The following is a 15,430-nucleotide window of genomic DNA, read 5'->3' on the forward strand; positions in this document are numbered from 1 at the left end:
ACCTTTCACCTCCTCCTATCTGCAGTGCTCTACCCAGAGCAGTAGGTCACTTGAAAGCAGAGTATTTATTCAAATTGGTTTCACAGATGCCCATCTTCCAGAAGTTTGTAGGTATCCAGCAGATACGGTCCTGGTTTTATCCAGCATCTTTTCTGACTGAATCAGGTTTTTTTGTTGTTGTTTCTTTGTGTATTTAGGTAGTCAAAGAAAGGAAAGGTATTTAAGCTTAATCACTGTCTTTATGAAAACAAAGAAATACATAACTCTTCCACAAAACTTGTCTTTAACAGTTTGACTCTGGCAAATTTAAAACTTCTGGGGCATTTAAGCTCAGGTGTGCCAAAATATTAGGACAAATAGATGGGCAATGGAAATGGATGCAAAATAAGCACAAATACATTTCATTTAAATGCACACTGCTTAGTTATTTTTTGTCCTATTTTAGTTGGAGTGGTTGCTAATTTGGAAACGTAGTATGGAAGAAAATGTTCAGGAATTTTCTTTTCCCTGGGAGTACAGAGCTTGTAAATAGTGTTGTGACTTCACGTTGGCAGTTTGCTGACTTCAACTCCACCCATTTGCAGGGTGTGGCTAAGATCTTTCCTTATTATTTCATCTTATTACGGAAAGGCAGTCTAGAGGAAGTGCATAGGATTTCTAGCCGTGGAATTTTCCTCCAGTCATGTTGGTAGTTAAGGTTGCAAAGGAGCAGTGTAGTACTACAATCCCATATTTTCTGCAGATCAAGCAGAGAGACTTGACCTGAAAAGGCTTCACGGTTTTTCTGTATTTAAAATAATATTAAGGTCGTTCATAATCTTCTTATATACAGAACTATCATAACTATCATTTGGCATTAGCAGCATTACTTTTTTCCTCTAGTTTGGTAATTCAGCTGTTCACTTCTGTAATAAAATACATCTTTTGGAAACAGTCCGCTTCCATATGCTAATTACAGAACTGAATACTTTCTGGGAATTACAGCAGCAGCCTGCTTATTAGTGTATGAGATGTGTAGCTTTACTTGTACTGATTATGTTCAATGGAGGGTTCTTCAGTTAATCTGTCTTGCTATTCCAGTATGAACTTCCTATGCTAGCAGAAAATGCCCAGATCCTTGGCCTTTATTGAGGAGAAAGAGTTCTGTCTTTTGATGTTTTTTACATAGTGTTTCAAAATACACAAACCAGAGAAAATTCAACAGCTATGAAGAATTATCTGGTTTCAGTTGAGGTCGCTGACTGATGCAGACTTCAACTTTTCATCGCTGCAGATGAATAGAAAGATCATCAGAGAAATCTAATGTGTTACATATGTGAAACCAACAGCTCAGCAGGATGACTATAAAGGAGGAGAACTATAGCTATGATCGACATCTAAACTCACTGAACAGTAGTTCATATTCTAATTAGTTCATACTTGGCTATAGCTAAAATTACTTGTGCATGTATCTGTTGACTACCTTCCAAATCCAGCTTACAGTAAGTTTAAGATAGGTAAGGGCAACCTTACTCAAAAGCTTTAAGGGTGAAATTTCTAAAGGCTTTCATCCAGTGAATATTCAAGTCGTGTTTCTAGACTAGCAGCATTCAGTACCATTTCTGTTAGAAGTCAGAGACATTTTTGCAATCCAGTTCGAAATACCTTCCTGAACTAGTCTTAATGAGTTGGTCTGATTTCAGTAGTGCTCCTCCTTTTTATTTAGGAGAGTTGATTTTGAAGACATTCCTCAACTAGTATTTCTGTGTTCCCTGTGACACCTGCTCTTGTTGCATCCTATTTTTCCTTTTTAGTAACTTCCCAAATATTGTCTCAAATAAAAGTCAAACCTCCAGTCTATGTGTTTAGTTTGTAATTTTCTGAATGAATACAACTGGTATAGTTGCCTGAATCTAAAGAATAAAATAAGGCACTTTTTCCACGTTAATGTGGGGCTGGGTTCCTCATTGCAAAATGAGCTGGGAAAGGGAGAGGTGGATGCTTTAACAGTGTCAGCACACAAGTGTCTACGACAGTTGTTCAGCTAGGGTTTTTACAGTCTTTTGGTTTTGTTTTTTCTTTTCTTTTCTGGTTCTATTTACCCAAATCACCTCTGACTTAAACTCCAGTTAGGTAGCTAGTGTTCACACATGCAGTGTCATAGTGTACCCCAATACCTGCTGAGGGAGCCGCTCCAGTGTGATCCAGCCCATGTGTGCCATCTTGGCCATGTTTCCACAGTTGAGTAGAAGGGTGAAGTGAGCATGAGAAGTGTAAAACACTGGGAATGTTAGGACCACTTGGATTCCTCTTTTCTCATGAGTAACGTGAGTCTATGTGGCTACTTCAGTAGCAAATCATCAAGTGTTATCCACAAAACAATGGCTTTTAAAAATATACATGTATCATGTCTGTGTTCTTACACAGTCAGCATGAGTGTTTAAATGCTTGCAACGTAGTCAGTTTTTCTGCCAAATGTGCACAGGTCACTGGGATGCAAGATGGTCTGTGTATTTTTTTTGTTTGTCCCAACTCTTGCTCCCTGGCCATCCCCTGCTCCCCAATTCTTCTGGTCAACGAAGGTTGAGAAACAGTGTTGTTGAAAACTTCCTCCGTAGTTCCTAGAAGGCAGAAGGTTGCTTTTCCAGTTTATTATCTTTATAAATTTGTTTTTATTCATCCTGTGGAAGCACACCACTCCCAGGTGCTGAAGAGAGAGAGACTGACCTCCTTTCTTCTTCCCCCACTTCTGGCGGTGGAGTCCAAGCCCTCCCTCGTTCTGGTACTCATCTGCCCCTCCTGCCTCCCTACACATCCTTTTCTTCCCTTGTCAGCTGATTCAGCCCACTGACCCTGCAGTAGTATTTTTTTCTTCTTCAGTTGGCTCCCCCACCATGGCAGCATTAGGTCAGCTTAGCTTTTGGAATCCCATCCCTCAGTCTGCTTCTGGTGTATTTTCAACATCAGGAACTGGGAAGGGTGGTGTGTAATGGCTGGGCTGGCTGGGCCATGAGGCATAGACCCGTTGTGCCGGGGAGTCCTTGTTGGTTGATGAGCTGAAGAACCTAGTCAAGGGAGGTGCCAAGCAATTTCTAGAGGCACTGCAAGCTCTATTCCCCATGTACAGTCAGACATACAGGGAATACTTAACAGCCCTGCAGAAGGCAGGAGATGTTAATTTTGCTCCCTGTAAACCATGTAATGTCCCTGCAAAGTAAACAGAACTGGAAAAGATTCATTTTTGTCCTAGGGAATGAGGTTAAAAGACTGGATTTTTCGTCAGAAGAATGTTACATAGTAGCTGCTAGAAAATGAATTCTTCATCCTATGTTCCATACTGGAACAGTAAATAATTTGTTTCATCTGTATGCTTAATAAACTGTCTGCTAGCTTAGTCTTTTAAGTCTGTTGTATTGACAATCCAAATGTCATCTGTCAGAAAACAAACTGTTGCTGGAGCTGTCTTTGATATTCAGCCCGAGAAGAGTATTTACAGTCATTTCAGTTTCTGCATAGGAACATAATACAGGATACCAAGCTTTTCCAGCTAAGCTTGTGTCTAGCCTGTCCCTTTTTTGTTTGCTGTGAATGTGAAAGGCTGATATTAGTGTGACTTTAAAGCCAATTTTCTAACAACTGTCCACATGTTTTCTGCTTAATATGGTTTTTTTTATCCACCCCACAGCCTGACACTTTCAAAATTTAATCAAAGGCTTTTAAAAAAAGTTTCCCAGGAGAGGGGGATGACAAAAAAACCCAACTCAACCCTTTCCTTTGTCCTAGAATCCTCAGACAGATTTTTTTAATTGAAACAACTGGCATTCAAGATATAATCAAACTTAAAGTCATTGTTTTCTTAAAAGTTCCTTCTCCAGTCAAAAACCTTATGGTGTTCATTCATATCCCCTTACAGCAGTACTTTTCTGCACTGCTAAAGGAGGCGAATCTATACTAGGACTCCAGACTGGGATTGGCCCATAAAAATTGCTGTCAATATAACATAATATAACATAATATAGCATAATATAACATTTTATATATTAGGATAGAAAGCCTTTACTTACCTTTATAGGACCACAAATGAAACCTAGCAAAAACAATCACAAATTTGTTTCATGTTTGTGAAGTGATCTCTTCAGGTCTTTTGTTTCTTTAATGGCAGTTTATATTGCAGTTTACCAAAATATTTCAGGTTACTAAAATATAGTGCATCAAGTAATAATTTTTTATTGTTTTCAGTGGAATATTTTTATTGTATTCAGGGGAATAATGAAAATATAATAACTTAAAAATTATTATAACTTTAACTTTCCCAGTTTCCCTCACTTTTAGGAATTTTTTGAAAATTATACTGATAAATTTAACTCAATTGGGTTTTATTCTATCATAAATTGAAACAAGAAATATATTAAGGCTCAAACTGACAATTACATTATTTCAGAGTATCACATTACCATGCGTTTACAGAGCTGCAGTAATGGTGTACATGAGTGTATTCAAGCACACGGCCTTAACCTGCAAAAAAAAGGAAGAAAATGCAATTTTGATTTCCTTCACAGACAGACTAAGGAACACACCCTTGTATTCAGTGTTGGAGAATGTTCTTGGGCAAGTACTATGTCTTGGCTGATAACATGATTCCTGACCTGATGTTAAGTGAAAATAAACAGCGTATTGGAAAAGGCATATAAAATTCTAAAAATGGAATGTCATGAAATTTTCTCAAACAGAACTGTGCTTCTCCCTTCCCTTTTTAGAGGGAGAGAGCCTGCACTAACAATTCACCCTAGTTCTGAAAATTTCCCCTAGGGTTTGCCCAGGTTTGCATTTATAATTACACCAGTGCAACTCTAATAAAAACTCAGTGCCTCCCTTGCTGAAGCTAATCCTTTTTGTTCTGGTGCAGTTTATCAAAAGGCAAGGTTTGAGACTGTGTGGTTGCTAAAGTCTAGCTAGAGCTGTGTATCCTTACACAGGCATTCAGAGCTCTGGCTGATGTAAGATCACAGACACAATACCAAAAGGGTGGATAAGTGGGAGAGAGGAGGATAGCACAATTACCAGTAATCGTGACTAAAAGTGAGCAAGATGGGTTTCAGAAACTGCAAATCTTTGTAATGGCGAAAACAGCAAGAGCCTATTCCTAATTTTCTTGTTGCTTATCATATAATGCAGGGGAGAAAAGAAATAACTTAGGAACCTAACAAATTTTCTCAAACAAGCTTTTCCCGCTAGCAGAAGCATTAGTTGTCTTTAACACTAATGTCTTGTACAAAAGGCCAATGACAAATCGGCAGTAAATGGTTTTCATTTATTCAACACTGGTCTGTTTTCAAATACATAGCACAGCATAATCAGAAAAGTGACATGGAAGTGGAAAATCTACTGCAAGTTGGTAACCATATTTTTTCAGGAAGATTTTGTGAACTTTGTTGTTGTTGCTAACTTAAATATTATGTGAGGCTTTGGTAGTTATACTGAGTATGTATGTACAAGTAAAAGTTATTAGTGGTATGAAGATCAAGAGATATAACTAATTCTTTGTTGTACGCTACTTCTTTCTTTTGTTAGCATGGCATGACCCCTCTAATGCATGCAGCGTACAAAGGGAAAATAGACATGTGCAGGCTGCTCTTGCGACATGGGGCTGATGTTAACTGCAATGAACATGAGCATGGATATACTGCCTTGATGTTTGCTGGACTTTCAGGTAACTTCTTACTAAACTTAGCTCACTGATTTTTATGACATCGATAGGTACGATTTGCTATAAATTAATTATTTAAAGAAAATGTCAACACCTTTCTATTACTCAGGTTTACTGTTACTTACGTGAGCCATGTGAATATGTCAAGACCAGTAGAATCATCAGGACAGTGGAACAGGATAGCTACTGTTCAGGCTCGAGATCCTTTTTCATATAAAAATTGACTTTGTTGAGTATTTTGAAGCATATAGTCTATCTGTACTTCGTCGTGTTTGTCAGATCTCAAAATTCAGTCTCCTGAGACTGTTTCCGTGTGCAGTGGGATACGTTCTGTTTAATTATACTGTGTTACACTGAAAAAGATACTGCACCAAACTGCCTTTTTTTAGGACTACAAATCAGTAGCTTTTATTAATATTTGAGGCTTGTCAAATCAATCCAGTATTTTTCAAATTTTGCCTTTCTCCTACATTATTTTTGCCATTATCTTGTGGACTTTTAAAAATGTATTTAGTAAGTTTTAAAAACATGTTTTCTCACATTAATTTTCCCTCTCACCTTACTTTTTTTTCGTGAGAGTGCTTATAGCTGTATATATCTTCCCTGTTTCAAGTGGTGGTTTGCAGCCTTCCTCTTGCTATTCTTTTTCCCCGATGAAAGGAATAATTATTTCCTTGAGTGAGAAGACGACATTACATAAAAAGCATTGTTCCTTCTGGGAAAAAGACTAGATTTGGGAATATTAGGTTATTTTAAGTATCTTCTACTAGGCCACTTACGTCTTCCCAAAAAGGAGATTCTAGGGAAGTAAGATTTCTTAGCAGGTAGAGTTTAAACTCTGCCTTCTTTCATCGTAAGTATGAAAAAAGAAAGGCATATGTGTGTATATGAACCTTAACTGGATCATTGGATTGCTTTTCTGCTAAAACTTTGGTAAAAAGATTTGGGAAATTTCAGCATTCTGTGGCACTGAGTAATGTCAGAGCTGCAGCAGATAGATGGGAACAAACTCTTAGAGGTTGTTAAATTACTGCAGCTTCATGGAAAATGCTGGATTTTTACCGTTTTCTCACAGCTGACCTTTTAAGCTGTCATCCTGGGCTTGAATGCTTCTGAATGTTGACTTTAAGGTCAGTTACCTGTGAGTGCAAAAGGTACATGAGCACTACTGACACGATGCCTTTGTTTTTAAATCAGAAACATTCATTTCCATCCACCACTCCCTTCTTTTATATTTGCTTTTCTGTACTTAGCATATGCACAAAAACTGATAAAGAAAGAATACCTTTGAAAGCAGAACCAGCATGAGTGGTGACAAGTGTCCTTATTAGTCTCTGAAGGGCACCAATTAAGTCATCTAATCTTCCCATCAAATTTTAGCTTCATTTTACTTGGGTTTTAGCCCAGTCTGAACACCCAGTTCCCACTGCGCGAAAGGAACAATCTGTTCCCTTCTCTATGCTCCTGCTACATAATAGTACTGGATTTGTTTTTCTTCTTAGAATAGCAAATGTTGTAGTTGAACTGTCAAACTAGATCAGTAGAATTTGCTTCTATACTGCTATCTAGAGGGACCAAGCTCTAGTGTAGTTATATGCATATGACTCCCATAAGCTCCACACTGTGCATTACAGACAGCAGAGCTGTACCCTGCCTGAATTTAGTTTTTACTTTGATTTGACCCTCTGGAACCATAAATAAGGAGGCAGCACTGTGCCTTTCTTTTAATCCATTCTTAAAATAATGACATTAAGAACATTCATTTCCCTCAGTGTTATTCCTGGTCCATAAGAAATTCACTCCTTGTTTTTCTACAACATAAAGAATTACAAGTTCTGGTTTGTTCTCTCTCATTCCCCATATCTTCCCCCCAACTTCAGGAAACAAAGAAATCACCTGGATGATGTTAGATGCTGGAGCAGAGACTGATGTTGTCAACTCTGTGGGAAGGACAGCAGCTCAGATGGCTGCTTTTGTGGGTAAGGTGAAAGTCTATTATCATTTCTTAAACTCCTAAAGAAGTAAAATGTTAGATTCTGCTGCTTTTTATTGGAAAAACATTATTTAATACCTGTTCTGAACGGACACAGTTGTTCAGCTTTTTTTCCACATCTCATCCTATAACAGAGTCAATTTGTGTTCTATTCCCGTGCTTTGTTTCATAAAAGCACAAATGATCTTATCTGTAAGAATAGATGCTGCTGTTCTCCAGGTGTGCAAGGTTTTGCAATATCATCTCTTTGCAAATAGTAAGAGTGTCGTGGTTTAACCTCAGCCGGCAACTAAGCACCACGCAGCCGCTCGCTCACTCCCCCCCGGTGGGATGGGGGAGAGAATCGGAAGGGCAAAAGTGAGAAAACTCATGGGTTGAGATAAAGACAGCTTAATAGGTAAAGCAAAAGCTGTGCACGCAAGCAAAGCAAAACAAGGAATTCATTCACTACTTCCCATCGGCAGGCAGGTGTTCAGCCATCTCCAGGACAGCAGGGCTCCATCACGCGTAACTGTTACTTGGGAAGACAAACGCCATCGCTCCGAACGTCCCCCCCTTCCTTCTTCTTCCCCCAGCTTTATATACTGAGCATGACGTCATATGGTATGGAATATCGCTTTGGTCATTTGGGGTCAGCTGTCCTGGCTGTGCCCCCTCCCAGCTTCTTGTGCACCTCCAGCCTTCTCAGTCAGTAGAGCATGGGAAGCTGAAAAGTCCTTGACTAGTGTAAGCACTACCTAGCAACAACTAAAACATCAGTGTGTTATCAACATTGTTCTCACCCTAAATCCAAAACACAGCACTGTACCAGCTACTAGGAAGGAAATTAACTCTATCCCTGCCGAAACCAGGACAAAGAGGAAGCTGGTAACATCTGAGGTGTCTGAAGTGCCGGTACGTGCTTCTGCAGTACAGAGTGCATAATTGGAGCTTCCTTTGTGGGAGGGAACGGACGTAGCGCTAGGAGTCAGGAACTCTCATCTGAGCTTTGCCTTGAGCATGCTGTGTGCTGGCGGTGAGTCACCTCCTGCCCTTCTCCCTCTGCATGTGGAAGAGGGAGAAGTCTTGGAACCTGTTCTGACGTAGTCAGTACTTATTGACCTGAACTTAACTAGAACAAGATAAAAGATTTGTCATTCCAGTGTGCTGTGTGATCCTGGGCAAAACATGGAACCAGGCTTTTTTCTGTCATGTTTCTTTTTCTTGTCTTTTTTTTCTAAACCCTTTCTACTTCTTTACCCATCTTGACAGTGCTGGGAGATTCCTGCATTAATATCCCCAAATATACCACTTTTTCTCTATTTCTAGCAAGGATGGGTGATAAAATATTACCAGGAAAAGTGGAGTCATTTTAATGACTCAGCTATTGCTGTCCAGATGACCTTCCCAACAACCAAAGTGAGGACCTGTATTTTCACTTCAACACAACCGTCTCGTATTGTTTAAGTGTCCGAGAACGCTCTTGCAAGTCCGTTAGGTGTTCTGGATTCAAGAGCCTACCTTGCCATTTAGATTTACTTCCTTGAATAGTGAGTTAGTGCAGTTTCAATTCAATCATACCTCATTCTGGTCTTTTAAAGAGGAAAAGATTGACATTGCTCACTTGAGGTTCAAGCAAAGCCTTAACTATTCAGTTAATATGTCAGAGAAGTCCACTCCTATTAATTATACTTTTGATTTGGAGAGTCTTTTCCAATGTGATGCTGAATTGAGTTATTAGCGAGTGGGGAATGTTATCTCCAACATAATTTTGGAGAATTCTTGTTTAAAATCTCATCACGTCACCAAGGTAGAATAAATATTTTCAGGCATACTGAGATATGCTACTCTGTAAAAGTCTGACCGTTGGAATCCATTCCTGTTCTTTTTTATTCTCTGTCCAATCACCATTAATTCATCTGTCTGTGTGTGGGAAGTAGGGATACTTCTTCCTCTGTCATTTGTCTTACACTGTGCTCTATTAGCTTAGAAGAGTCTCTTTCAAAACAGTGGAGGGTTTTAAATGCTGGAATTTGGTTGGCTGTGTCTTCTACTGATTAATAGGATTAGTGCCAAGATAAATCAGTCAATTTAAAGAATGTGATCCTGAACTAGAGAAGCTAAATTTTACTTTCCCTTTAGCCAAGTAATCCATCATTTTGTCAGATGTAGAAAACAAGAAGGGGGTGTAACTTCTCTCATCTTGTTGCTTTCATCACAGTCCTTTTTTTGGTAAATTTTAAGCATGTTCTGTTCTTGTAATTTCTCCTGCTTTAGGTTAATAAAGTACTATCTGTTTCAGGTCTGAAAACTTACAAGTCCCAGTGCAAATGTCATTAATTTTTGAAAGTACAAAGTGGAGAGAACTTTTCTTGACAAATTTTAACACCAGTGTGACACTACTAGTATAGTATAACTTTGGGGAGAAATACCTGTTCTCTTAGTTTTGGCTTACCAGGGAAGGAGGATGCGGGAAGGGGATGGAGTTCTCAACATGAAGTTTCAAGAACTCATTCCCTGCTGGGAGTCAGTAAGTTACACTTACTGAACATAAAAGTTACACTTACTGAATGTAAAAGTATGGCAAGAGTTGCCTGTTACCGGTGCAAAGCTCCTGTGTGGGTAATTCTCACCTGTATTGCTTATATTAGATTTGGTTTTAGATCTCTTTTTTTGTTATTATTTCATTTCATTGGTGATTTTTTTTTCTTGTGTGTCTCTAGGTCAACATGACTGTGTGACCGTCATCAACAACTTCTTTCCACGTGAAAGGCTGGACTACTATACTAAACCACAAGGCTTAGATAAAGAACCAAAGCTGCCAGTAAAATTAGCTGGGCCTCTACATAAAATTATTACTACTACTAACATGCATCCTGTTAAGGTGGAGTAATATGTAAATTGTATGCGTTTGTTGGCATGGGAACTGTTTCTTTATGTCAGAAAGCATTCAACTCTTCAGAGTCCGATTGCGATCAAAAGCATTATCCATTAATTTAGACACTTCTGAAAATGAGAAAGAATGGGGCTCAACGTTTAGACATGACTAAAAAATGAAGCTATTTCAGTGTTTATATACACCAGAATCTTGAGCTAAACCTTTAAGTGCAGAGATTCTTATTTTTTGCATCAATAACCATAAATAGCTTTCTTTTTTTCCTAGCCCCACTTGAAGTGGAAACATAAAACAATTTCCTATCTTAACAAAATCTCATTGTTCTCTCAATACTTGTCTCAGCATGCATCTTCCTACCTTCATCACTGGTTCACCATAGCAACATCTACTGCTGCTGCTGTTTCTGAAAGTATGGGCAAGAGATGTTTATTTTTACTTCTCAGTATATTTGCTGAAAATAGTGTCTTTTCTGGTTTGCTCTTCCAGTGTAGTTCAGAGAAATTAATACACCTAAATTCAAAGACAAGTTCCTGGGGCTTGCCGTTCAAAGTCAGGAATTTGCCAACAGTGGCCAGCCAGGTATCTGTGGTACATACAAACAGTAATGCACCAGTGGCAGCAAATTTAGTGAGTAGAATATACAGTTTCCTCTTAAAATGGTCAGTTCAGTGCTTTACTAGTCTACCTGAAGTACTCCAAGATGTGAGGTTGATGTGTTCTGTGAAACTGCTTAAATCATACAAGTCCAGTTTATTTTAGGTGTTCAAAAGGAAAGAGATTTTAGGACAGTGTATGGTAGTTTCTGTAACTGTTTCTTTTGAACTGGTTTTGATTCTTCAGGTTCTTATTCTGGAAAAATCCTTATTATTTTTAATACCGGTCTTAATTTTGAATGTTCCTTTTATGGGAACTGTGAATTACAGTATACTAAATAGTAATACTAAATAATGACTGAAAAAAGAAGGGGAAGACCACATAAGGCGGAAGTAGAGGAATATTAGAAACTCCATTGAAATTTAGCTACAATGAGCTATATAACCTTTAATGCTAATGTACAAATTTAAAAATACTAGTTCCTAATTGGATTACATTTTCGTCAATCTTTCTCATAGATTGTGTTGCTGGTAAAAGAGAACCCTCTATTGGCCGAAGTAGAAGCACTGCAGAGATGTTATAGGGTTCTGGATCTAATTTGTGAGAAATGTATGAAGCAGAAAGATATGAATGAAGTACTTGCTATGAAAATGCACTACATCAGTTGCATCTTCCAGAAATGTATTACATTCTTAAAAGAGCGAGAGGATAAACTAGATGGATTTATCAAAAGGTACGTATTTCTACAGAAAGGTCTGAAGGCATATGTATGAACCAGCTTTACAGATATCAGAAAAAGACAACTGTAATAATAGATTGGATTGTCTTGGATAAAGGCTATGCCAAGTTTTGAATTTTGAAATAATCCCAGTTGCGGTCACTTCAGGGTGGCACTGACGCCCTTTTTTCTGTCTGAAGTGGCATTGTCCTTTTCTGGGGTACAAAGGAAACATTCCTAGAGTTTCAGCTCCCTGCTGGAACTGGTTAGAGCTTGGCAATCAGACATACACTATGAAACAGCAGAGAGCAACATGTGGTGGAGAAAAAGGGGAGTGACAGGCTTGAAAAAATAATTTCTCAATGTCCAATATGGATCATCTGGGAACATTTCTCTTGCCATTTTGCTCTCCAGCAGTCATACAGGGTGAGATTTTTTTTCAAAAACACTTAAGCAACCCAGAACTGCAAATCCCACTGGCTCTGGATGAGACTTGGACTCTTAAATCACTTAGACCTTCAGAACCTGCTCAGAGTTACAAAACCAGCTGCCTGATCTTAAGTATCAAAGTAAATGGCCTGGTTTTTAGAAGGATCACATTCCCCATAGACCTCCATGGATTTCTACATGCTGCTGAAAATAAATTATGAAGTCAGCTTTCACATACTGAAATCAAATAGTTCATCAGTGATCCATATAAAAAAGTAGGAACCAACCAGATAAATATAGAAGCATCAGTACTATAACACGTTATTAAACATAAGTAAAGCAGAATTTGTATTTTAAAGTATTGTATGTTCTTCAGTGCTCTTTTTACAATGCTCATTTTTAAACACAACAAAGCATTTTGCTACTTCAGTCTGATGTAGATACTAGTCTACCTGTAGATGATTATTTTTCTCTGGGTGGCTGAATGAGTAAGTAGTGGTTTCAGAGCATACATTTAGTTATTTTCTATTTCATAATGATTGTGCATTTGAATAAAAATAATTTAATTTGCATTTTAAACACTTGCATTTGAAGTTGTTGAATTATTTTAAATTATAATTCTTCTCTATAATTTGAAAAAGGACAGTCAGGAGGACAGCGTACAGCATGCTGTGTATTTGTTCTTGAACATTTACTATGTGATTTCTTATTTTACTTTGGTTTTAAAAAATTCAGTCTCTTGAAAGGGAGAGATAAAGATGGTTTCCCTGTATATCAAGAGAAGCTAATTCGAGAAAGTATCCGAAAGTTTCCTTACTGTGAAGCTACGTTGCTCCAGCAGCTCGTGAGAAGTATTGCTCCTGTTGAAATAGTAAGTTTTTCCTGTCAAGAAAATACTTTCTAAGCAACTTGCATAGTAAATTCAGTTTAAACTAAGCCAGCCATCTTTCTGTTTCTCAGCTTCTGCAATGTATTATATTAAGCAAAGGTTTTTGAATGTCCCTGAACTCTCGGCAGACTGGAATTTTATTTTACATATTGCAGGAAAATGCTCTAAAATACATCAACTAGTAGGTTTTTTTCCTGTGCCCATAATGAATGCTTAAATACCTCAGCTTTTAAAGAAGACTGGAACAGTTTGTTTCTGTGTCAGCGCTTTCTTTTCCTACTCTGGGATGTCTATTCAGTTTTTCTTTGCCAATTTGCTTTTACAAATTGTAGATTCAGACACAGATGAAACCCATTTTGTGCTCTTTTTTCACAATGTCTAAATTCAATTTAAGATCAAATAATTTCCTAGATTTAATGCATTTCTAGTGTACACAAAAAGTTGGTAATATATGGTGGTAGAAAAAGGGAAAACATTCTGTGAAGCTCCTTTTATCACAGGGAGAGGCAAGATGATGCAATATAGAGTAAAATGTGTATCTAAAGTAGGAAATCAAAATTAGAAGAAAAAATCTAACTTCAGTTGTCCTCATACATCTTTGCTAACACACTCTTTATTATAGTACTATTAATTAGTTCATAATAAATCGTACACAAGAGTTGTTACTCTTTTTTAAGAACGTTCTCTCTGGTCTCTGAGAGCTAGATGTTATGTGCACTAACACTGGGGAAGTGGAACAATTCTGTGACACGTTTGGATTATGCTGAGTGAATTAAAAATAGCCTCCATCTTAAGTGGCTCCAGTCTACTAAAGTGTCCTGAGGCTTAATGCAATCCCTACTGTTTGTCTAAGCCAGAAAAATAAACACAGTGTGAAAACATAAGCCATCATGATGCATTAAGACTTGCTTTAGAGTAAACATTTTCCTTCCTGTCCCTTTTTTCTTAGAAGAGCTTGCAGTCTTTTCTGCCTTCTCCCTTTAAAGAAATACAGTTTGTTGCATTGGATTTCTGTCCATTATGCAGAACTGGGAAGGAGGAGATGCTATAAATTTTTAATTGTCTGGGAGGCCGTGACCTTTGGCATGCACAATTACTTGGATTCAGTCTGGGCATCTCAGCATTGCCGTAGTAGTTATGATTGTGCATATTCCATGGTAGACTAACAGTTTAAGGATTTACTCAGAGCTGGAGCAACTTGGCATGTTTTTCCTCTAGTGTTTATATCATTGCCCAAAAGAATAGTTGTAATTTATGGTTACCAGTAAAATATACTAAATCTTACTGCTTGTATTGCATGGGAAAGATACTGCAAATAATATCTAAATAATAATATGCAAATAATTGTTTTGAAGATTCCAAGTTCTGACCATTTGGTCTGTAGTATCTGAGTACACTGAGCACAACAGTATTTCAGTGACAAGCAAAATATCTTTCTGTGTGCCAGCACAGAGACTAAGCTGCAAAAACCTGCTGCATGTGATCTACAAGTGGATGACAGTGTGTAAAGAACACTGAGTTCATGAATAGTATTATTAATAATTTACAGAGTAAAAAATGATAATTTTTATCCTCTCTTCTACAGAAGCTAAAGACTAAGTTATATATAACAATTTATCTAACTGTACAAATGTTAGGTTGTGCATGTTAGTTAGTTGAAGTTCTATGATTTAGTTTTATGTTCTTGCTGCTATGGCATCTTCAGTGAGACTGCAGCTGGCCGCCTGGAAGCTTGCATTGCTTGTTTTATTTCTCTCTTGCGTGTCCCTCTTTATGATAGTGTTGTTTTTTAATCTCATTACCACCTCCTGTCTTACCTTTCAGGGTTCCGATCCTACAGCTTTTTCTGTACTTACACAAGCTATTACTGGCCAAGTGGGTTTTGTGGATGCTGAATTCTGTACAACTTGTGGGGGAAAGGGAGCAGGCAAAAGATGTTCAGTATGTAAAATGGTAAGAATCCATAAATAGTTATAATGAATCACAAAAAATAGTGCCACTGAGGTGCTGAGGATTTTGAATGCTTGACCATTTACTGTGTAGACTTACGAGGAATGGCGTGTATGCCTACACTGAAAACGTGCAAGCCATCTACTTCTGGGAGAAATGCCTGAAATTCACAAGTAGGAGTACTTGGATTTCCAAGTGTGTATGTTTAAGAATTAAGAAAGAGTAAAATTTCTGTATGTTTAGAGTTAACAAAACAAACTATTCTTTGTAGAGTTTTATATAGGTTAGAATCACTC

General features: G+C 37.8%; 1 protein-coding gene across 2 annotated transcripts in view; it reads left to right on the top strand.

The window, feature by feature from the left end:
- ANKMY2 (ankyrin repeat and MYND domain containing 2) overlaps positions 1 to 15,430 on the top strand; it is a 28,454-nt gene that overhangs the window by 7,155 nt on the left and 5,869 nt on the right. For both annotated transcript variants that reach the window (XM_076331392.1, XM_076331391.1), the window contains 6 exons: positions 5,551 to 5,689; positions 7,567 to 7,665; positions 10,382 to 10,542; positions 11,667 to 11,881; positions 13,031 to 13,166; positions 15,009 to 15,137. In XM_076331392.1, coding sequence (XP_076187507.1) covers positions 5,551 to 5,689; positions 7,567 to 7,665; positions 10,382 to 10,542; positions 11,667 to 11,881; positions 13,031 to 13,166; positions 15,009 to 15,137 — 879 coding nt within the window. The remainder of the gene's footprint in view (positions 1 to 5,550; positions 5,690 to 7,566; positions 7,666 to 10,381; positions 10,543 to 11,666; positions 11,882 to 13,030; positions 13,167 to 15,008; positions 15,138 to 15,430) is intronic.

This window comes from Aptenodytes patagonicus, chromosome 2 (genome assembly GCF_965638725.1).
Source record: "Aptenodytes patagonicus chromosome 2, bAptPat1.pri.cur, whole genome shotgun sequence".
NCBI classification, from domain to species: domain Eukaryota; kingdom Metazoa; phylum Chordata; class Aves; order Sphenisciformes; family Spheniscidae; genus Aptenodytes; species Aptenodytes patagonicus.